The sequence below is a fragment of the Mesitornis unicolor genome, unplaced genomic scaffold, assembly GCF_000695765.1.
Source record: "Mesitornis unicolor isolate BGI_N332 unplaced genomic scaffold, ASM69576v1 scaffold9837, whole genome shotgun sequence".
Taxonomy (NCBI): domain Eukaryota; kingdom Metazoa; phylum Chordata; class Aves; order Mesitornithiformes; family Mesitornithidae; genus Mesitornis; species Mesitornis unicolor.
The window spans coordinates 19,755-41,756 of NW_010194333.1; the positions used below are offsets into that span (position 1 = coordinate 19,755).

Consider the following 22,002-nt stretch of genomic DNA (forward strand, 5'->3'; position numbering starts at 1 on the left):
AGGAAGCATTCATATCACTGACACAGAACATGGCAAATGTATTTGCAAGGGGAAAAAAACAGGCCAAGTCATCAAGAATGTCAACATTCTGTATTTGCTAGATCCAGGATTGAAGCACAAGTCAGGAATCCTTAAGGAGACATGTAAGATGTACACACACCTGTCTGCCACTGCCACAGGTGTCATGCTGCAAATTATGGATAGTACAGATTATAAAAAAAATAATTTCAGTAGTCATTAAACAAATTGTTACTGCCAAGCAAACAGTGCTAAAGACTTTTTCTTCTACCAGCATAACAAGTACAAAAGCCCAAATGAGGCAAATCTGAGTAGAAACATATGTTAACAGGGAATCACCATTCATTGCTGGAAAAAGAAACATCCTTTTCCAAACCCAGTTATGAACCATAATGAAACAAAAGCCTTCAGATCCTTTCTGCCTTTGAGGTAAAAGTCTTTGCCCCCTGCTTTCTCCAAATCATTCTGCACATTGAACTTTGCTTTGCTGAATCTTGTATTCTCCTAGAGGAGCAGATTGCAGCTTATTCACTGAAGGCAATATAGAGCACTAATGACAGTTTTGGAAGAAGAAAATTGAAGATCCTGACAAACTTGCAAATAAGGCAGAACAGTGGAAAACAGTTGTGCTTACTGACTATGCCAGTTCTGGCCACTAGTGGTTTAAACAGAGAGGCTTGTGTGTATATTTGACATTATCCTTCAGCAAAGGGTGTCCGACTGGGAAGGGCTTTTTGCACCACTCTGGGCCCCTCCTCCAGATGGGCTTTGCAGATTTGATGGACCAGCGGGTCAGATACCTGTCAAAACAACACAAACACATTTCAGTTTGAGACTGATCACTGAGAAAAGGTTCCGACTGAAGCAGGAGCAGGCACTGAGGCCTTTGCCCTACCACATGCCTCTTTATAAAAGCAATAGCCATGAGCAGCACTCCCTCAATTCAGAGGGGAACACTGGAAAGGAAATGTTTCTTTTGGACCTTCTAAGCTGCACTTCTGTACCAAACCCACTGGCACCTGCTTGACTTCCAGTCTCACAAAACAAATCAGGTGTAATTTCCAGGCTACTGGCAAGTTGTCCCCCCGTAGGTAAACTGGAGCGCCAAATCCCTTCACTGCAACCAAGTCCAAGACTGAATGCATTCAGGCTCTACAGGAGGTGTTATTTCAATAGCTGACCTCAATAAAGTAACCTAATTACAAAGGCTAAACTCTGTGAGAAATAAAGTCTCTAAAAAGTGATTCATTTACTTTTGGTGGATAATTGGTTATTTCTTTTGCATAGGATGGGTTTCTGGCCTAGCCATGCATTTTCATACGTCCAAATTTGCTTTAGTGTTCTCCGTACAATCCTACTACAGCTTGCTGGTGCAGAAAGTCAGAACCTACAGTGTAAGAGGTACTAGAATGGAATTATCATCACAACTACAAATCTCTGTGAAGAGCAATGTCTGGCAAATATCCTCTGCTTTTTACCATTTGAAGTTTTAGACTTGGCTTTGCAAACAGGCAGGGGATTTCAGATCCAGTATCAGTTACTGGAAATCTTACCCTGTGACTGGGTGGCCTGGAGTTTTGTTAGGCTTTAAATCTTTTGCTACCAGTAGAGAGGGGAACAGAAGTCCTTAGAGAAAGAGGAGTCTTTTCAGACAATAAAGATCCAAAGTAAAACCCTAGCATAATCTGCACAAACAATGCTCCAACAAATTAGAATTTGGAACAGACTGATAAACTTTGTCCAGCGATGTTTGCATGCCTCTGTTGAGTAATCCCATGGTCTTAATGTAACTTCAATCAGTCATCCTCTCCTCAAACAGCTTTGTTACCTTTTATTTGCATCGTGCAAATTTGAGATATTAAGAACTTTGGACAGAGACCACGTAATGCATTTCTTTGAAGGCATTTGGCACATTCCTGGCAACTACAAAGCAAGCTTGCTATGCCGGGCAGCTACAGACTGTATAACAGCAGCCCGTTTTCCTAGCACTTTTCTTCCTCAGCAGTCCTGAACAGCACAAATAATTGAAAAATGAATCATATTTGGAGGCTCCAGCCACTTCAATGAAGCCACTGCCAAAATGCTTTGCTTTTGCTTTGAAGAGTTTATTATAGTTAAAACACCTAGAAACAACAGCAGGAGGAACCTAGGACATGGCATAGAGCAAGATCCAACCGCTTGTTCTCCTGTGCGTGCATTAAATTAGTCCCTTTTGACCTTTAATGTTATGCTAGTGCATTAGTGGAATCCCTTACATAACATCATGAGGACAGGAAGCAGGAGAGACTCCTAATTTCACACGCAAGGGGAGTTCAGAGACCAAACGGGTCCTCAGTTTGGGATCAGGCAAAGAACCATGACAAGGCAGCTCCTTTGGGGGAAGCTGTAGGGGTATCAGACAGGCACATGGGGCTAGGTTTCTCTTTTCACATTCCCCTTGCTGTGGGGGGAGGTCTGTAGCACAAGTTTTGGTCTTGCAAGACTGCACTTACAGCGAAGGAGGAAAAAATCCCAAATTGTTTTAATGCATCAGTTTGCCAAGTGCAGTTCTGGTCACGTGTCCACATGCTTACGGGAAAGTGCTCCCATGATAATAAATGATCTCACTGGGAGAGAACTGAATGTGTGAATGCGAGATACACATCAATGCTGTGTGCAGGTTTAGACAGACAGTGGCTTTTTAAGAAATCCCTCTGTTTCTGTGTGGGGGCTGGAAGTGCACACCCCAATTCTGCATAGGAAGGAGGATTTAGTAATGGCCTCATTTTAAAGCTTTTGTTATTTCTCTTTTGAGCAGGTCTAATCCAGCCCTCTGGTCCAGGCTTTTGGCTTCCTTTGGGGACTGCAGGCTGGGGCTTTTCATTGTTAGCTGAAACAGACATTTGGACGCTTTCCCTTCCTGGAGCACATTTGCTTTTAGCGCATTTAATACTTGCTTTGTCCCAAACTCAAACTTGTCCTATTTTGTTGCTGCCCCCCCCTTTTTTTTTTTAAACCTTGATTCAGCAGTGGCAAAAGCCTGATCCCTGGGAGAAGTCAGTCTACAAAGTTCCTCTTCCTTTTTGACTAACCTCAGTTCCTACTGTTTCACTTTTTTTTAAATCTGAGAGTAAAATCAGTGGACAAAACTCACATATGAAAGCTTGAAAGACCAGCACACAGGACTGCTCTGCAAACTCTGCTGCACATGCAAGGTAGTGTACCCCCTTTTCCAGCCAAGTCACCCAACTTTTCATTGTATCCAACCACATGGTTTGCCTTGGGGAGTTTTTATAACAGGACAGAGCACCCATGTGGATGCCAAATGCAGCCGGTCCACAGCCTCCTGACCCTTCATCTCCATGTGCAGAGCTCTCATTTTTTGACAGAGGGGCAGAACTGCCAATCTTAGGGACTAGCCATGCACCTCAGGACTCTGCTTGCCCCCTTGAGTACAGTAGGATCCCAGGCAACAACCAGAATTCCTGGACTCCAGTTGTACAAATGCATAGTTTGGATAAGATGTGATGGGAATCCTGGTGGGATTTCCCTGATGGAAAAAAGCAAGATATAAACAGGGTGGAAATAAGCGCGGTTAGTCACCTGCAGTCGTTGCAATCCTCTACAATCTCTGTGACACATAGAAATCCATTTCCATGGATTTTATTCCATGAGCAGGAGGGCCTCAAACCTTCCCAATGATGGGCTGCTGCTTAAAACCAAGGAGTAGGCACACGGCTTCCATGTGCTGGGTAAGGGAAATGTCCTACCTACGGGGCAACCACAGTCCTGCACGCCACCCAAGCAAAGACCATGTTGGTGCAGTTCGAGGCTGAACTTCTGAACCCTCACTGAACTTTTTCAATCTGGCTTTTGTTTGGATTAAGAGCAGAAGGCAGAGGGCTACAGACTGCAGGAAACACTCGATCAAAGTGCTGGCAAGACTGCCTCCTCCCTGCCACATCCCTTCCCATGACACCTCTTGGCTTTGCTCACCTGCAGCCGCTCTGGCTCTTTGCTTTTCAATTCCCATGCTATGCACAGCACAGTTTCCATGTAGATGAGAGAAACCACATGCTGCTGGAGTGAAATGCTGATAGCAGTGAAAACAGATTCTGCTCCCAGGGACGAGAGGTGTCCACAGAGCTGGAGAACTTTGTAATTCATGAGGAGTTCATATGGAACCTGCCTGTTTCCCGGTACAGCAACTTCTTCAGGTGATGGAGGAGGGATTGACTTGGATATTATCTGTGCCAAGTTCTGTTCTTTCAGTAGGAAGCTGAAAATGGAGTGGCAGCTGAGCAAAATCAAGTACTCCACAACCTACAGCACTTCTTGCTGATAGAGCCCAGACTCAGGGAACCTGTGACATCCCTTAGACCTTTTGGAAAGGGAGCGACTTCTTAGTGTTGTGCTTTAAGCAATAGTTTGGACCTGTCAGAAGAAAATAAGTGCTACATTCACATTAAAAGAGCATCTAGATGCTGGCCTGAACTCAGTGACTTTTCTGCATAGAGCATTAGTCCACGCTATCCATGTGACAACTTCCATGCTGGAAAGAAAACTCTGGAGCTATTCAGGTTTCCATTCCTGAAAGCAAAGATACAATTCTGACCTGCAACTGTGCTTGACCATATCCCAAATGATTCTGGTGTGTGGTGGCCTTACACACACAACTAAAGTATGAGCACAGTCTGTCATCCTGCATGGTGCTGGTGAAATCCCATAGAACTTCCTCAGCCTCATGGGCTAGTGAAAATATTTTGTTTCTGCAGCACTTAACTGGAACATGCCAGGCTGGAGCACAAATGGATGCAGAAATGACAGTGGGAAGTTATGAAAGGGAGAATTCAGGCAGAGGATGAGGGAACAATCCTTGGCTGCAAGACAAGCTTGCTTGTGGAATCATCCTGTGGAAACAGTGAAAGCCCCAGACTGGGCCAAACATGAGACAATGAACTGCAGGGAGTAATTCTGCATTGACAGAGTTACCTTCACTGGTTTTCCATGTCCAAGTTCTGCAGACAAATGGTACAGAAGAGAGGGGAGGGGAGGACAGTAGACTCAAGAGTTTATGGATTATGTGGGTACTCCAATGGCTGTATTTCTGCAAAAGTGCCCATAGCTAGTAAAGCAGTTAAGTGATAACATTCATGAGCTACTGCTGCCAAAAATAAATCAGGCAGAAAGCAAAAAGGCAAACTGGAGTCCAGGAAATGAGAAGTACCATGGTAAGTCTCACCTGGACAGTGTCCCAACTGCTGTGGAGTGCTCCCTGGTTGAATTTTGACCACAAGGTGTTCTCATACATCTCCAGCCACACCCAGGACCACACAGCTTGGCTCAAACTGGCATTTTACTTTCATGTTATGCCCACTTCTGCAGATCCAGTCTCTTCCTCTATGCTACATTACATCCTGGATGGGTGATCCCACACTGTGCTAGACAGTTGGATGACCAAGAACAAGGCAGGATCTACATGCCACTATTTCTCAAAGCATTCTGCTCTTCCTCATGCATTCCAGTAGTAGAAACAGGATCAGGAGATGGGGTGGGCAGTGGGAGGCCAGCTGCCAAGTGACCTACTGCAAAGCAGGGAAATTCTTACCTCTCTGCAGAGTAATCTGGGGCTTGTAGGAAGCCATGTCCAAAGTTCAAACAATAAGAACACAATAAAGCCACTTCAGAAAACAGAGCAACGATTCTGATTTTTGGAAAACATCATTAAGTAAGCATCAGAAGAGCACCTTCTGGAAAGGCAGAGGGGAATCTGGGTGATAAAACTAGGCTTCACATCCTTAGATCAGCAGCAGGGCAGCACTCCTGACCCTTGTTAAAACAAGACAGTTTGCTGATAGTTCCATACAGTGGCATCTAACACTTTAATCTCAGCTAAGTAATAGCCAGTGCATGCCAGACACTTTGTGTTTGAAGCAGGCTCACTTTAAACAAGGTGACCGTCACATGGGCCAAATATTCTGGCCAAGAACGCCACAAGTGCAGGCAAGGAAAAGCTGAGGAGCAGCTTCTCTGGTCCTCTCAAAAGCTCCTTAGCACCTTTGCCCGGGAGCCACAGAGCTCGTCCTGTGCAGCTGACCTGTACATTATCTCAGGGGAAATGCACAGAGACAAAGCAGTTTTACATCAGGCTGGTTTGTCCCTCTTTTGGCAGCAGATGAAGCTGCTCTCAAAAACACCAACACAACCTTGGAAGAAGCCTGGCCAAAGAAAGCGTCAACTAGAACTTTGCAAGACTGGAGAGAAATGAAAGGGATTCTTCATGCAACTGAAGTAATTTGCCAGACTTCAGCCAGGCAGGAGTTGCTGCTCTGAGTCTACAGAACATCCACAGAGTTTACATGCAGTGAGTGAATGCTCAGGTCTGTATTATGGCAGAGGCTCTGTCTTCCACTTCAAGTTACACTCCCTGCAATGAACACCTTTCAGACTCAGGTGGTACAAGTGGACTCAGTCCCTAAGGGTATCTTAGGCTTTCATCTTGGCCCCGTCACGCTAGCACCTGATGGTGTACTCTAATGTCAAGAGCTCTACCATCAGCAAAACCTTCTTCAGCTCAGTGCACGATTCTCTGCCCCCAGATGGTTGGAGTTCTCACAAAGTATGTGGGGTGACATCTGGAGTAGACAGTAACTTCTCAGAAGTCTCTCCATTAAAGAAGTGAAAGATTTCTCAATTTAGGGTGGAAAGTTAGACAACAGCTTACTCACAGGGTGGCAACAAGAGGAATTTCAGGACAGAAGGGGTGAGCACACAAAAGTACAGGTAAGACTCTGAAAGAAATGCTGTCCTTCAGCAGGGCAAAGCTTATTGTCACAGTCTTGAGACAGACTATATGCCTCTATGGTGCTCTGTCCATTCTTTTCACCTTGCACCTTCCTATTTAGAACAGTACAGCAACAACTGGTTTTGTATGCAAAGATTTCTTTCACATGCAATGCAAGCTCCTGGTGGCAAGAGAGTAAGTGCAGATGAGCGAGGAGGAGAGACAGTAAAAGCAGAGCACATGTGACTGGGAATGGACTAAATTCTCAGTATACTGGATACTACTAACCAACCTGTGAGAACTATCCACCTCCGTTTGCAGCCCTGATACAAGACGGAGTTTGTCTCTGTCTCTGTTTGCTGGCTTGTTTCCACATGACTACTTTCCTTTGACCAAGGAGGACCAGACAGCTGCAGAGTCAAGCAAGTTTCACCTTTGCAAGCAAGAGTGCACAGCAATAGGCAAGCTGCTGTGCCAGGATCCCTGGTTCTTTCACAGATCACATCAAAGGTCCCTCAAGCAGCTCCTGGCAATTCAATAGCTCCAGCAACTACAACAGGGGCACTTCTGTCTGCTCCTGAAGCGTGGCTGGTGAGGGCTATTTTGGAGGGGATGAGGTGCAGAACACTCAAGAGTAGGCCTGCTGGTGGAGCATGGAAAAAGCCATCACTGCAGACAGAGCTGGAGAGCACAAGGGCTGGTTAAACTCATGTTGACCTGTGCTCCTGTCTTGGAAGAGCTTTAACAAGTGGTCCAAGCACATTATGGGGCACCTCAGTTTCTCCCTGTTGGCATTCCCAGGGCTACAGCAGCAGTGCTAAAAGGCACTGTTACCTCTCATTTAAGCAGAGAGTTAAAGATGACTAGAGCAGCCAATACAGCGATCTTAAGAGCTGAAGCTCAAGGATTTGGAACATGCAACACTTATCTGTGCAATGCACTGCCTGCTAGCATAGGCTCTCTGTACATCCTGTTCATGCCTTCATGAACTGACACTTTAAAACCCAGCAGACAGAAAGACAGTGAAGGGACAGGCTACATTAGGTATGCAGCCCTGATATTACACCAGACAGGATTAGAGGAGGACCTTGTCATCTTCTAATGGCACTGAACAAGGCAGCTCATTCCACTCAAAAGACTCAGCCCAATTCTGCCCCCGTCCTCCCCTGTCAGTTCACTTGCATTTGGCAGCACCGCTGGTTGAGTGCTTCCCAATTACTATGGACTGACAGAAAGCTCTAGAAACAAGTATAGAGGCAAAGACAAGGTAAGCTTGGACAAGTCATTCATGTGGGAAACTTTTGATAAGAACTCTGGCTTCATTCCCAAAATAACTACTGGTTGAATGTCTTCAGCATCTGGGTACCCTTCAGTTCTCCCTTCAGGCTAGAGGAAGGAAGCAATTTCTATCTCCTGCCTTATGTGGTGCCAGCTACTGTTCCAGAGAGCAATGCGGGAGCCACAGGTGGGGGTACGCACAGTCAAAACTCTCACAGAACTGCAATGGCCAAGATTTTGCAAGGCTCCAACATGCAGAGCTTTTCCCCTTCCAGCAGGCTGAGAAGAGAGCATCATGAGGGACCAGGAGAGCACTCCTGCAGTACCCCTGCACTCTATCCTGGCTTTAGGGCTCATTTGTTTAGTTCCAGCCCCATCACCAAAACTTTCAATCCGATTTCTTGATTCTGTTCTCTGTCTCCACCCAGACCCCAAAGCCTGTGTATTTCAGTGCTGTTCAATCTCCTCAGCAACAGCTCTGCTCTCTTTTTCTAAGCTCTGCTTCTGCCCTGCTTGCTGCATTCCCTTGCTGGGAGGAAAAAAACAAGGGTGGTGTAGGGAGAGAATAGCAATGCAATAGGGGGGGCCTGGATACTAATCTCCCAACTTCAATCTCTTAATTTTAGAGGTGTAGCACACCTACTTGCATATAGAATGTATCTGGAGGTATCTGTTCTTTGTTCTCACTAAAAGTCTATGGAACAATTTATAAGAGTGTCAAGGCATTAGATCTGGAGCCCTGGTGCAATTCCAGCAAGGTACAGGATTTAGCATTTCCTGTCTCAACCTGCTATGCAGAGTTGCTATGTGAATGCTAACTAGATCATGTGCTCCACCCCACAGCTGCTAGATAGACACAACTGCTAAGGAATCCCAAAGACTCGTAAGACACAGAAAAGAAGAAGTTTTCAGAGTTGAATTATCTGACGGCTACAGGGCTGCATCAAATGTTGAATCCTCTAATTTGAGCCTGACACCCAGCACACAGCCTGCCAGTATCCAAGGGACATTTCCAAAACCTTGCCTCAAATCTCCACTGCAGAGTCAGACCTGAAATGCAGGAGACTCCAGCCCCCCCCCAGCCCTGCAGTCTAAGCTCTCGCAGCAACAGCCCTATGGCCTCTGGTAACCCCACGGCTCGCTAATGCAAGGTTCATAAACCGCTCTGACATCCCCATGGAAACCGAGTGTGAGGTCATAAACAAGGGATTAGCACCTCTGAGCGCCCAGCACAGCACAGAAGGCCGCCGCAGGCTTTCCCTTTGCCCACCAAAGGCCAGGGGCCAGTCAGGCCAGGGAGGGGGAAGAGACCCTGCTCCACAGGAAGGGCAGGCAGAGGGTGAATTGCTGACTAAGGGAATGGGGATGGCGCAGAGTGGAACAGGCTTGTGAGGGGCCCTTGCTGGCTGCTGATACCCCTACTCACTGCTGGTACCCCTTCCTGGGCACCCTCCTGCTGTTGGGGGACAGGCACTGGAAGGCTGAAAGAGAAGGGACTGCTCAGCCTGGAGAAAAGGCGGCTCAGGGGGGATCTTATCAATGTTTATAAATACCTGAAAAGAGGCTGTACAGAAGACAGAGCCAGGCTCTTCCCAGTGGTGCCCAGTGACAGGACAAGAGGGAATGGGCACAAATTGAAACATAAGAAATTTTGTCTGAATGTAAGAAAACGCTCCCTCACTATAAGGGTGGTTCTCTGGAACAAGCTGCCCAGAGAAACTGTGGAAGGTCCATCCTTGGAGATACTCAGAACCGGACTGGACACAGTCTTGGGTAACCTGCTCTAATGGACCTTGAGCAGGGGCTTGGACTAAATGATCTCCAGAGGCTCCTTCCGACCTCAACTACTCTGTGATGCTGTGACTCCATCTCTGTGGCATCTTCCTGTGACTGCCCTACTGAGTACGATAAGGAGGCGAGAGCAACTGAGGAAGGGAGGGCAGACCCTAACATGGGTGACAGTTTTAATCCTGTGAGGATAAATGGTTTGAATGAGATGTGGTTTGTCCTTAAAAGACTGATAGACCTTCTCCAAAATGTTACGATTACTCCGTATAAGGCCTTTTGCCTGAGGCATGTTTTACTCAGTCGTAAGGAACTGCTTTTCCTCTGCCAATCAATTTCTGAAAAAAATAAATTAAAAAAAAGATGTGGAAAGACCAGACGCTTCACCTGTTGAGCTTGGGTTTCTTGGGAATATGCCCTTCAGGAAGTGGAGGCCTGTGGTTTGGCAACAGACCTGAAACAGGAAAAAAAAGGCATAAGAATATTTTGCAGTGTCTCCTTGCCTCTGTAACATCCAGAAATTATGTTACACCTCGTAATACAGGTAACCCAGGTAGATACTGGGACTGCATAGCAAAAACTGCAAAAAGCATAGTAAAAAGGGTATTTTATCTTTATTGATTGCTGAATCTGCACCCCAGCCGAAGAGAAGCTAGGAGGTTCTGCTGGATATAGAGAAGAAATACACACCAAAGACACAGCCACCTGGGCTCATCAAAGAGGCTTTTTCAGAGGACATAGCGTACTGGTGTCCAAACGTATTTCATCTCCTGGATGAAAATCTGACTATTATAATTCTCAGTCCAGTTAACTTGGATACAACTCTGTACTGCGCACAAAGATTTGCACAACACTCTGACTGCGTCAACCTGGGTTTCACTCCCATGGTAAAGGGGTAGGTCAAGCTTACACTAAATCAAGTAATTTCAGAAGCTGGCATTTAATCATTAGTTACTAGAGACTGAACCACCTCCTAGATCTTTCTGCAACAGTAGACTCATCTACAGGGATAGGTGTCTGCTGCCGAGGCAGGAGCCACGACACACACAAAGCAGAACAAGCAGTTACTGGTCCATCATTCTGACCCAGCACTTGGACTGTAGCAGTTTGCTGGGTGACTGGACATTGACATCTCACTGAGCTATACTAATTGGGCAGGAGACACAAGGGGGTTCGATGGGTACCCCACAGTGAGAGGTTGTCTCCGGAGGAGGCTGGGTACCTGCGCGGTGAGCCATCTGCACACAGACAGCGATCTTCTTGTGCTCCTCCAAGCAGAGGCCTGTGATCCTTCGTGGCAGCATCCCTCCATCCGAACGGATAAACTGACTCAGCAGCAAGACATCCTGAGAGAGTGAGAGAAGGGCAAAACCATCAGTGCTACTGCTACTTTAACTGCTGTGATTCCTAGGTGTTGTGCTGACCCTCGCACTGTGTACAGAACTCAAAACAAGGCGAAACAAAACAATGATTCCTTCCTACACAGCTTGGCTGCCACTTGACAAGTGGATTTTGCTTGCTGTCACTCTGCCTGCCAGCTTAGCTCAGTAAGGTCACTTGGATGGGTCTGAGTCTTCTCCTGACTTCACCACTGTAAACACATGATGTCAGCTGCAATCCCTGCTACTTCACTGTCGCTTGCTCCAACATTCTAGCTAAGATAACGTGTCCTAGGTACTCAGGCACAGTTACACAAGACCTACAGATGGAGAGTGTTTACACAACTGGAAATGCCATCACAGCTGCTATCCTAAAGGTCACAGATATGTTAGGTCACCTCTGGCCCCCTCCTTGTTCCCTCAGAGTAGGATTGTTCACTGCTATCTACTCACAAACTTTTATTCACTTTCCCATGGTGGAACTTCCCTCATGTCTCTCTGGAGGGGTGGAGAGCAGGGAAATGGTCCAAGATCTTGCATGAAGAAGCTTTTTGTAAGAAAAGAACTACTGATGAGAAAGATCTAATAGGATAAATCACTGCCTTCAGTCCTTTGACTGTGCGTGCATTAGGTGGGGCTGTTACAGCCAGGCTGATGGAAGGAACACTTGGAGCATGCTGAGGATTCGTCTGGGATTCAAGGATCATTTAGATTACACTGCTGTTGACCTTTCCAATTAAGAGCTCTAGAAATGTAAAGCATTCTTAATAAAAACAAAATGAACAGGATCTCTAGGATCAGATGGTATCACAGGGCTAGGATGACAAATTTTTAAACACAGCAGCAACAGCTGTTGCACGGGTGTCCTATTAACTGTATACAGTACAACAGCCCAATATTTAGATATGTGCTTTCCATTTCCCCACGCAGCACCACTACAAATGTACCCCTCAGATCAATATAGACAGGTCACCTTGAGATGCTGACATCTCCAAAAGTTGGTCCAAAGGGCCTCTGGAGACTGTGCTTGTTTTTCCCCATCTGTTCATGGGCTTGCTGCTGGTTGAGAGTACACATACTCATAGTTAAGGCAGTTGGACCATGCAGAGGCTGCCTGCAGGCTGGAAGGGACCTGGCAGCGAGCGCCCCTACAGAGTGAGACTTCAAACCAGGTACCCCACCACTTTACACTCCCTGGTCTAGGGCAGCAGGCGAGAATGAAGAGTACTTGTTACTTTTCACGTTGGGTCAGTCTGACTCTGCCTGTTGTTCACAGGTTTGCAGACCTGCTCCCACCCCCATCTTTGCTCTTTTACAAAGAGCTCCCTGGAGCATTCCTGGCTTCAGTTACTGCCCTTGCAAAAGCAAACAATCACAAGTGGCTATAAAATGAATATTCAGAAAACCTAGCTATCTAGAAATTATACATCCACCTCAATTGCACAAGATCAGCTCAGCTCTGAAGGAGGCTGCTGTAATTCAGCATGGCAAGTGTTACAGTCAAATTTTAGGTTTTTTTGTTTGTTTGGGGTTTTTGTGGTTTTTTTCTGTCCTTCCTCCTCCCTGCCTTCAATCCCACCCTCACTAATATCATCATGACACACAATTTCCCTCTTCCCTTATCTGGCTTCCTTTCTACCCCCACTTGTCTACCATGAACATGTTCAGACTGATTTTCAGCTCCTTTGAAAAAATGGCAGGTTACGCAACTTCTTACTAAACACAAAATGACTTATCAACCACTGTAGGGAGTGATATATCCAAAGAACAAGAGAAGCACAGCTGAGCAGCTAGCAGCAGGCTCCTGAGAGGCCATCTATGGCTAAAACGGAAGCAAAGGGTCCTCAGCCCAGCTAACGCATGGCCTTGCCAATGAGAACAGCAACCAGGGGACCGGATGGTGCCAGCTGCGTTGGTGGAAGCTTGAAGGAGGCCAGCCAAGAGTCCAAGGGCACTGACTTCCCGCTACTCCTGAAATGCACTGGAGTGGATTCAGGAAACCAGAGCAAGACTCCATCCCCTTTTTTAGCCATCCAGTTCTCCAAATCACCAACAGCACCATTTGCCATTTCGCACAAACATGTCACTTCCCTAAGTGAAAAAGAGCTGTTCAGCTCCAAGTGCCTAGAAAGAAAAAAAAAAACCTTTCTAGACTTTTCTACTGGCCTGCTGCATTACTCGGTGGGGAAGAGGAAAAAGGGAGCTGATGGCAACTTTGAGGCTGTTCCAGTCTCCGCAGCCGTGAAAGCCTAAGTAGGCCACAGGCTCTTGTGAAGGGTGTGTGTGGTCCAACTGATTTCTCGTATTACCACCACGCCTCAGAGTCACAGGCTTGTTATCAAGTGTTTCCATGCAAAGGAGGGAGGTGGGAAGCAAAGGGAGATAGTCTTTCTTTTACTCCCTACGGAAAAATATCAGGAAAACCCGTTCGCTGTTACTGTCTCTGACCGACAGTGTCACCAACTGACCAACACCCTTGTGTGACGGTCATTTCTTAATTGAAATCATCTCTGTTTGAGCTGCTGCAGCGCCAAATTACGGTAACACTGTTTGCCTTAAAATGCCCCACACTCAACAGAAGGTTTGTCCATTTCTGAAGATCCCCTCAGTTAATGGGCCAGGTGCCTCTCCCAGAGTACTCGCACAGATGCATCCCACCGCAGGGAGAAAGCAGACAGGTACAGCCAACTTTATGGGGCAGCTGTGAAGGGAAGCGAACAAGTACGTGGAGCGGTCAAAGAAAAAAAAAACATGTCTGGCAAGTTCTCGTGGTGCCGTCATATTCCATGAAATTCACATTTTGTGCTAGTGGACAGCCAAGCCTGTAACCACAGATTTGCTTTAATCACTGGACAGCTCCCACGAGGCTGGACCCTGATTCCCACCCCTGCAATCTGCAGCATTTGATGAAAACAACTTGGATTGAATTAATCTAGGGCTAATAGGCAAAGCTTGCAATTTGGTTTCCCCTAATTGCTGCCAAAGCAAGATGACATATTTACTGCCTACTCAGGCTAATGATGTTTGAAGTGGATAAAGAGGAAAACGAAAAACAAGTTTATCCTTTACCTCTAAAAGGGCCGGATAAACTTGCTAAACAAAACACTATGTACAACACGTTCTTGTGAATGGATGGCAACCAAAATGCAGAGGCATCTCTGCATTTTAATATCTGCAGACGCTTCGAAGAACAGGATCCTTGACTGGGTACATGTGATTCATTAAAATCTTCATTTACCACACAAAGATTTCTGTCTGTGTAGCCAAATTAATACTGGGCTGTATCAGACAAGTCTGCCAGTCACTATTTCCAGTTATACAAGAGTGTGGTTTTCCCTTTATCCCTTCCTCCTGGGAGCCATACACAATTCTCCAGGCATTTTGTAACAGGATTGCAGGTTTCAATCCAGTTGCATCCTGACAACAACTAAAATAATTTTTTATCTCCAATGGATATGACAAAAATCAACTGAGGTCTCAGCTTCAACGGGCAGACACATGCAGACCACAGACTGTGGGAATTTATACCTTAGGCTTTGTTATCTTGAGTCTCGGCAGAGGCTAAGGACTGAACTGGCACAGACAACTGCAGCCCTCTACACCACAGCAGAGGCAGGTTGGACTCACGACCTGCTGGCGCTCACAATGCCTGCTCAGTTGATTAATAACGTGTGAGACATTGGTCCCCCAGTTCTCTGACAGCCAAAGTAACTCATTATGCTGCTACTTTAGACTGCGCTAGTGCACATGACAAAAGAGAGTCCTATGAGGTCATATTACTCAGCTCCCTCAGGGGCTAATTCAACACTTCCCTTTTCATAGTGCCTCATTCAGCCCAATTACAAGCGTCCCAAGCAAAAAAGCTTGCACTTTCCCTTCTGTGCAACTGACTGATCTCAGCTTATCAGTCTCAAAGGAACCACTGTGATCCATCTATTCTGATCTCTTACCAAGCACAGACTACAGGTTATGCTGTAGCAACTCAGCTGTATCTTCAAAAACAAAAGTAGCTGTTCTCAATTTACAGACTTTTCGGACAGTTAACCACCAGTGAGTAAATTGTGTCACTGTTTAATTACCCATAAAGTTACATGCCTGCACTTTATTATTTAAGCATTTCAAGATTCTGCTGCTCATCACTGCTGCAACAAAGAAAAAACAGCAGAGAGTGCTTTTGTGCAGAAAAGGGAGGTTTTATTCACCTTAAAAGCCTGAAAATCCACGACTGGTACAAAGCATTCAAACATATACGGGACTTATTCAAGCAGAAGAGGTGGTCTACTCCAGAACTGAAACGTGTCCTAGTTCTCATCAGCCCCACAGCAGGAGTACTGAATACATGCATGCCAGATGCATACGCATTCAAAACCTACATGACAGCCAGGATGGACACGTTCCTAGTTTGTCTCTTGAGACCACAATTTCTTAGGGATGACCTCAGCAATGACTCTGGCTGCAGGATCTCTCCTCACATTTGGTTTTCTCTTGCCTCCATACCGAACAGTAGAAATCAGGATCTAAGAATCAAACTGAACTAAAGCATGGAAGAAAACTCGTAATCTTAGTTCACTCTACAAACATACATAAGAGTTACGCTTTACGATGTCTGTTGGGACCAACAGCCTGCTTCTAATCCTGGAACTTGGGATCTACAGCATCACACTGTCTAAAACTGCTTCTTTGGTTCTTGATAGCACCGTTATTTCTACATCCGACAGTCTTCTACCACAGACAACAGCAGAAAATGAGACTACATACTAATTTCCAAGATTTAATCCGCTCCCATGGCTCATTTAATCCCTGAGCATCAGTTTATAGTTTCTCTGGAGCTGTCAATGTGTGACTCATGGAATGCTTTCTGGAAATCTGTAGAACTACCCAGTTTAATGATGGTGTTGACTCCTCACATTTAGAAGTCACATAAAACTATATTAACCTTAAAGTATTTTCCAAGTGACTGGTCTATTTTGATCACAACACAATTCAGCAACCATAAAGAAGAGTTCCAAGAAATCGCTGCACTCAAACATGGGCAACAAAAAACCCCCGTGATTCGTTTTTGTAATACTTTCCATACCTTGATGGTGTTTGTCATTTCTCCTAATTGATTATCATCTGTAAATTAATTGTATTTTCACCTTTTCCAGATCGTTTGGAAATCAGACCAGAGAACACTAAATACTTCCTTCTCCCACCTTACTTCACTGTTTAATATTGCATCCAGTGTGAGTCAGAATCCCTGACGATACTCGGATCCTAGAGAACTTGATTTCTGCAACACAGGCTTTGAAAGATACTAAAGTGATGTTTCATTTACATCTCGCATCTGTTGTTTCACCTGCCTGGAGTAATTGCAAGTATTTTGTCTGGCACTATTTCTGTACTCGAGTTCTTCATGAGTCATAATTAGTCTTATCCAACAAGTTATTTGTTTTTACTACTAGTTGGTACCATTTTACTTGGGATTTCAACGTTTGATAGTGGTAACTGTCTGCGTAATTCTCCTTCCTTTCTCAACTACTTAGTATTTAACTTGCTATTTTTAAACCATTTGGTGACTCCTTTGGATTTTTTTTTCACGCTTTAAAAATATCCCGCGAGTGAAGTAACATATTCGTTAGCTAATTCCCTTAAGATACTGGGGCTACACGCAATCCAGGCCCCCTGGTCTGTACCTAATTCAGTGCTTAAGTTATTTCTGTACCTGTTTTTCCTGTTGTTTACATTTGCAAGATTGCCATTACTACCTAGATATTAAAATGTAATTTTTCTTTTGTGCCTGTGTGCAAGGACTGCATGCAAGCAGATGAGTCATTCTGCGGCCAATGTGGCTTTCAGTCCACTCCTCCTCTCATTAATAGGTTTTCTCTCACAAAGATTTATTTTGCTCCAGATGCATTTGTATCTCTCTCACCCTAATCCTATTGACATTAACTTATTCTGAGTTTTCTGTTGCTTTATCTTAGTAACAGCACGTTCCTGTCTAGTTTTCTTATTTTTTAATTCCAGTACTGGGTTTTTAGCTTACAAAGTCCTTTTGTGAACTCTGTGTTTGCATGACCTCTTGTAAAGTCACATTCTGCATCTTCTATCTCACACTTCTTATTCTAAACTGTTCTCGACTGTTGTGCTTTTGTTTTAAAGCACTACAGGATTTCCCTCTCATCTTCTACATTTAGCATTAGTAATCCTCTCATTAGTTAATAAACTTCGCATTAGCATTTTCTGCAAAAAGCCTGAATCAAACCTATTTTTTCTGTTGCAAGGGATGTAAACATCTATGCTCTCCTTCATACCCAGCAAGCGTCGTGAAAGTTATACAAGACAGTTTTTACCTTAGTGGACAATGACCCAGTAAGCAATATCAGGGCTTGAAGACATGTAATTGACCGCTAAAGTCTTTTGGCCTCTCTGGAGTTCGAATAGGCCTGAATCCACCGACTAAATGTTGCATTCCAGTTTGATTCTCCTGGAAGTGCAATGCTGAAAGGCAACTGGGCATAAAAGAGATAAATAGCCTTCTCAGATCAGATGGCAATGCATATAATTTCAAACCTCTATTTGATGTGAGCTCATCCTTCTTTTTCACAGAAACACAATCAGCCAAGGCAAATAGGAAGCTCCTGGTACACCCAAGAGAAGCAGAGATGGAGTTAACCATCTTTACTACCTCCAGCTAAAGACGAGAGGGGCAGATAGTGCAGTACGTAGATCTGAGAGCAATATTTATTTAACTACACGGATGGGGGAATTCTCCTTCATTAAACTCACCACATAATCGTACTTATGCTTCAGGTTCCAGCGACAGATGGGACACTGGCCAGAGGGGTTTGGAGGAGTTGGTGCTTCAGCATCCTCTATAATTCTCCCTTCAATCTAGAAGGCAATTAAAAGGATATAATGATCAGGCATTCAGACCTCTACCTGCACCGGTGACTTGAGGAATACCTTTCATCAGGTCCCCAACCTGTCAACCAGGATTGTGCAGATGTAAGGCAGACAGCCTCTGCATTATTCAGCTCGCTTATACATAGATATACCAAGCACTTTAGATATACACGGACTGTGGGGAAAAGAACAAGTCTAAGGGGCATAGAGAACCATAGAGAACCAGCTCACAGTCAGTGTGAAGTTCTCATATTTGCCTGAATTCCATTTATTGCCGTGCTCCTTTGGACCACTATGCCTTGAGGTTGTAGTGTCCCTTTAGCCAAAAGCTTTAAAACACATTGTTTCTGGAATACGAGAATGTCACAGAATGGCAGATGCAGGGGCTTGCCAGAAAACTCTGAGCAAAAGTTAAATTTAAGAAAGGACTGTTAGGAGACATCTGTGGGTTTGTGGTTTTTTAGTGTTTGGTTTATTTATTTTTTTTTTGTTTTTAAATGCACCAGTATTTTATTCCGTTTAATTTCCTGAACAATTTCTCTAGATCATTTTATAATCCTTTCTATATCACTACAAAGTGGTGACATCTAACACTCAGGTTTTCTCAAAAGTAACATGCAAAGAGATGTAGAAGGTGTGTGAGGGAAGAACTTGAGAAATTTGTTTTCTGAATGTAGATATATTAGGAATATGAAGTCTATCTACATGTGCACTTGTCTTTCTTTGAGGACTTATGAAGAGAGGCAAGAGTATCTCAAATTGCAGCTGAATGGGCAAAAATGAAAAAAGACAATAAAACTCAGCTGCTTTTTTCCTCCAAAATATTTTGGAAGTTCCCTCTGGTCAAATTAAGATTAAAACCAAATTGTGAACACCAACTGACAATCTCAAACAGCACAAGCACCAGAGTTGAAAAAGAAACCTTCAGTGGAATGCTATATTACTTTTATGAAAAGCGCTCACTGATTTAGACTGAACTGTCAGGTTCTGTGCCTGAAAACCTGGGAAGAGAAAAGCAAGATATTTTCTGTAAGCATGCATGAGACATTGGCATCCATCTGAACTGTCAGAACTATTTTATACCATGGATTTGTGTCTTTCTTGTCTAGTGATGGCAAAATGGAAACAGAGATGTTATTTGTAATTCAAGGACCTCAGTACTTCAGAGAGAGAAGACTGTCAATTTTAAAGTAAGATTCCTCCCCCCATAAGTAGAACAGGCAGTTCTACAAAAACAAAAAAGTAACTATGAATATAAAATATAGCCCAGTATCCATTTTTCTATTCATTGGTAAAGTTATTATCTGGGAAATTGGTATATCTGGTCTTGATTCTTGCCAGCCTGGTTTCAGACTGTACTTCAACTGTAATTCCATCTTGGAAATTAATAAAGATTCAAAATGCTATGTCAGTATCAATTTTGCTTGAGAAAAATTTCAGTGTAGAGTTTTAGGCAATTATTCACAAACTACTTAGGACTCTCATATTGTTAACCCACTCAGTTGTTATTCGAAGAGAGCTAAGACGGAATACAGGGGCTCTACATTCTCAGTATAGTGATGAAATCCAGATTTCTCTGGGATTCATTTATCTGGTTCATGTCCAGCACTTCCTTCAACACTGATAAAAGCAAGGACATACAGAGAGATGGATTCAGAAAAGGGTGAACCAGATTTAGTAGGATAAATGGAGTGACCAGTGGATACGCTGAGAAATGTATCAGCCCCTTTAGTTGGTCAATTTACACCACTTGTTACAAGCCTTTCCTCATCTAGGGGCATGGACGGATGCTAAAGTGATGCTAGGGTATTATACAGTAGGAATATCCACATCTCCCTTAAGCTTTTACAATCAGCCAGGAAGAATTATTTTTGTAAAGGGCTCTGCTACTGCAATGCACAGCTTTTTCACTTCAAGCCTCAGTTAATGTATTGGGACTCTGAGTGCAGAGTGGAGCAATCTACAGTGCGTTGTGTTTGTGTGCACACCCCCCCCTCATTTTTGTTAAAACAACTTCAGGGCATGCTTGCAAGCTCTTCTCTTCAGGTCTCTGGGCAAAGATTAGTAGTCTGGCACTTGAAGAAAAGAAAGAGACTTTCCATCCTACCCACCTCACTTATTGTTGTCAACAGCCTTAGAATATGGCAGTTAGCAAGATCTCTATTTGCTATATCTAAAATAAATAGCCTGCTCCATTCAAGTTTCAAATATGACAATGTCCACTAATACGAATATGACAAGAAGGAAACTCAGACTTTCAAAGGCATGAACAACCAGCTTTTGTCTGTTTCATTAGCAAGCAAAAGTGTCTGTCCCCTCATTATTTAAGTACATAGATTAGCATTTAGTGCACTGTCTTCTAGCTATTCCCACATAATTCCTGCTCCACTCTTCTCAATGTATTTACACATTTCGAAATATTTGTGCTATCTGTCGCCAGCCAATGCATAGATTGCTACTGGCATGTATAATGTAAGCAGAATAAAGCAGTCTCCTCCCCTTCTGTAACTTCAGTGTTTCCTCTAAAACAAACAAATAAAAAACCCACAGCAATTCTCCTGATACAGTGCAGGAGATCAGATGGTGTTCTAAGTAAAATTCTAATTCTACTGCTTTGGTCTCTTCCTTTCTGTCTTATGCTATAGCTGAGAAAACACTCTTTATTAGTTACTTCAGACCTTCTGTTTTATTTTCAGAAGCAGTTTTCCTTCAGTATTTAAGGTCTCGCTTTGATGATACTCCTTTCACTGAAATTTTTTACAAGCTTTTGATTACCTACAGTCACTAGGGCACACACAGCGATTAACAAACACAACACAACACGGATCAAAGGCAAGTGATGTGTGTGGCACACAGCTGGTACAGAGCCATCCTGCAATGCCACATCACATTGCTGGCCCAGGTCAAGTGACAAACCCACTGGGCAAACCTCCTTTGTGCCTGCCCATACTCAAGATGATGCCAAGTGTCCAATTACTTCAAGAAATGAACACATCTGAAGAAATGCCTCTTGCATCTTGGGTCTCAAATGTCTCTGGTCAGGGCTTCCAATTTTACTGGGCTGTGGTGAGGGGTTTGGTGCTGCTGGGTGGCTCTGAGTGGAGGTGCCCATCACCAGCAAGCAACAGAGTGACAATCCCAACCTTCGGCAGCCAAACCCTCAATTTGTCTCACCCGGACTCACAACGCACTGCTACTTTGGTTTTGCCTTCACACCCTGGGATGCCTGTGAGGCAGAAAAGTACCCCTTTCGCCCTTCTGTTTTTCAGCGGGGGAGGCAGACACAGAGACACACATACACAGAGAAAGTAAAGGAGGGAGAGGTGACAGCAAGGGCAGCTACGGAAGAAAAGGGGTGCAGGGACTTACTGTGGTTGTGTTGCCTTCAGTCACCTCCACGACTGCAAAAAAAAAAAAAAAAGAGATGGGAGGACAAAATGAGACTCATTCAGCCTAAAAGAAACAGTACTTGGGGGGGGGAAGGTCAAATACAGTGAATGCGGCCATTTCTGCCGACTGCGGTGAAGCAACGGGGCACCGAGCGGCAACGGGCAGCCGCCGGACTCACCCTCCCGGAGGGTTCTGGCCGGCGGCGAAGCCCAGCGGTTTCCGAAGAGCCCGCTGAACAACCGCCTGAAGCCTCCTCGCAGCAGGCTGGGCGCCGCCATCTTGCCGTCGCCGGCTCTGCCGTCACTCCCGCTTCCGCTGGCGGGAAGACGGACTCTGCCGGCGCCATTTTTATGCGCGGCTCTCCCCCGCCCCTGTCACCTGAGGGAAGAGGCGAGGCGGAAGGCTGTTATTACTCTGCTCAGCATCTTCCCCCTGGGGTCGTTTTCTTTATTTTTTTCATTTATTTGCCCGTTTGGTTTAAAATGTTTTGTTTGTTTTGGG

The 22,002-nt window shown here is 44.7% G+C and overlaps 1 protein-coding gene across 1 annotated transcript; it reads right to left on the minus strand.

Annotated features, from left to right (window-relative positions):
- Positions 1-29: 29 nt before the first annotated feature.
- Positions 30-21,785, minus strand: MRPS18A (mitochondrial ribosomal protein S18A). Its single transcript, XM_010187756.1, has 6 exons — positions 21,680-21,785; positions 21,481-21,512; positions 17,995-18,099; positions 11,067-11,190; positions 10,232-10,298; positions 30-818 (listed from the first exon to the last, which is right to left on the minus strand). Exons 1-6 carry the CDS (start codon positions 21,777-21,779, stop codon positions 674-676), a joined length of 573 nt encoding a protein of 190 aa, XP_010186058.1. The 5' UTR covers positions 21,780-21,785; the 3' UTR covers positions 30-673.
- Between the last annotated feature and the right edge of the window lie 217 nt (positions 21,786-22,002).

Coding starts and splice junctions, on each gene's coding strand:
- MRPS18A (XM_010187756.1), bottom strand. CDS start 21,779: ATGGCGGCGCCCAGCCTGCTGCGAGGAGGCTTCAGGCGGTTGTTCAGC. Junction 18,100..21,480: donor CTGAAGGCAACACAACCACA/GTAAGTCCCTGC, acceptor ATTGCCTTCTAG/ATTGAAGGGAGAATTATAGA. Junction 11,191..17,994: donor AGCATAAGTACGATTATGTG/GTGAGTTTAATG, acceptor TCACTCTCTCAG/GATGTCTTGCTGCTGAGTCA.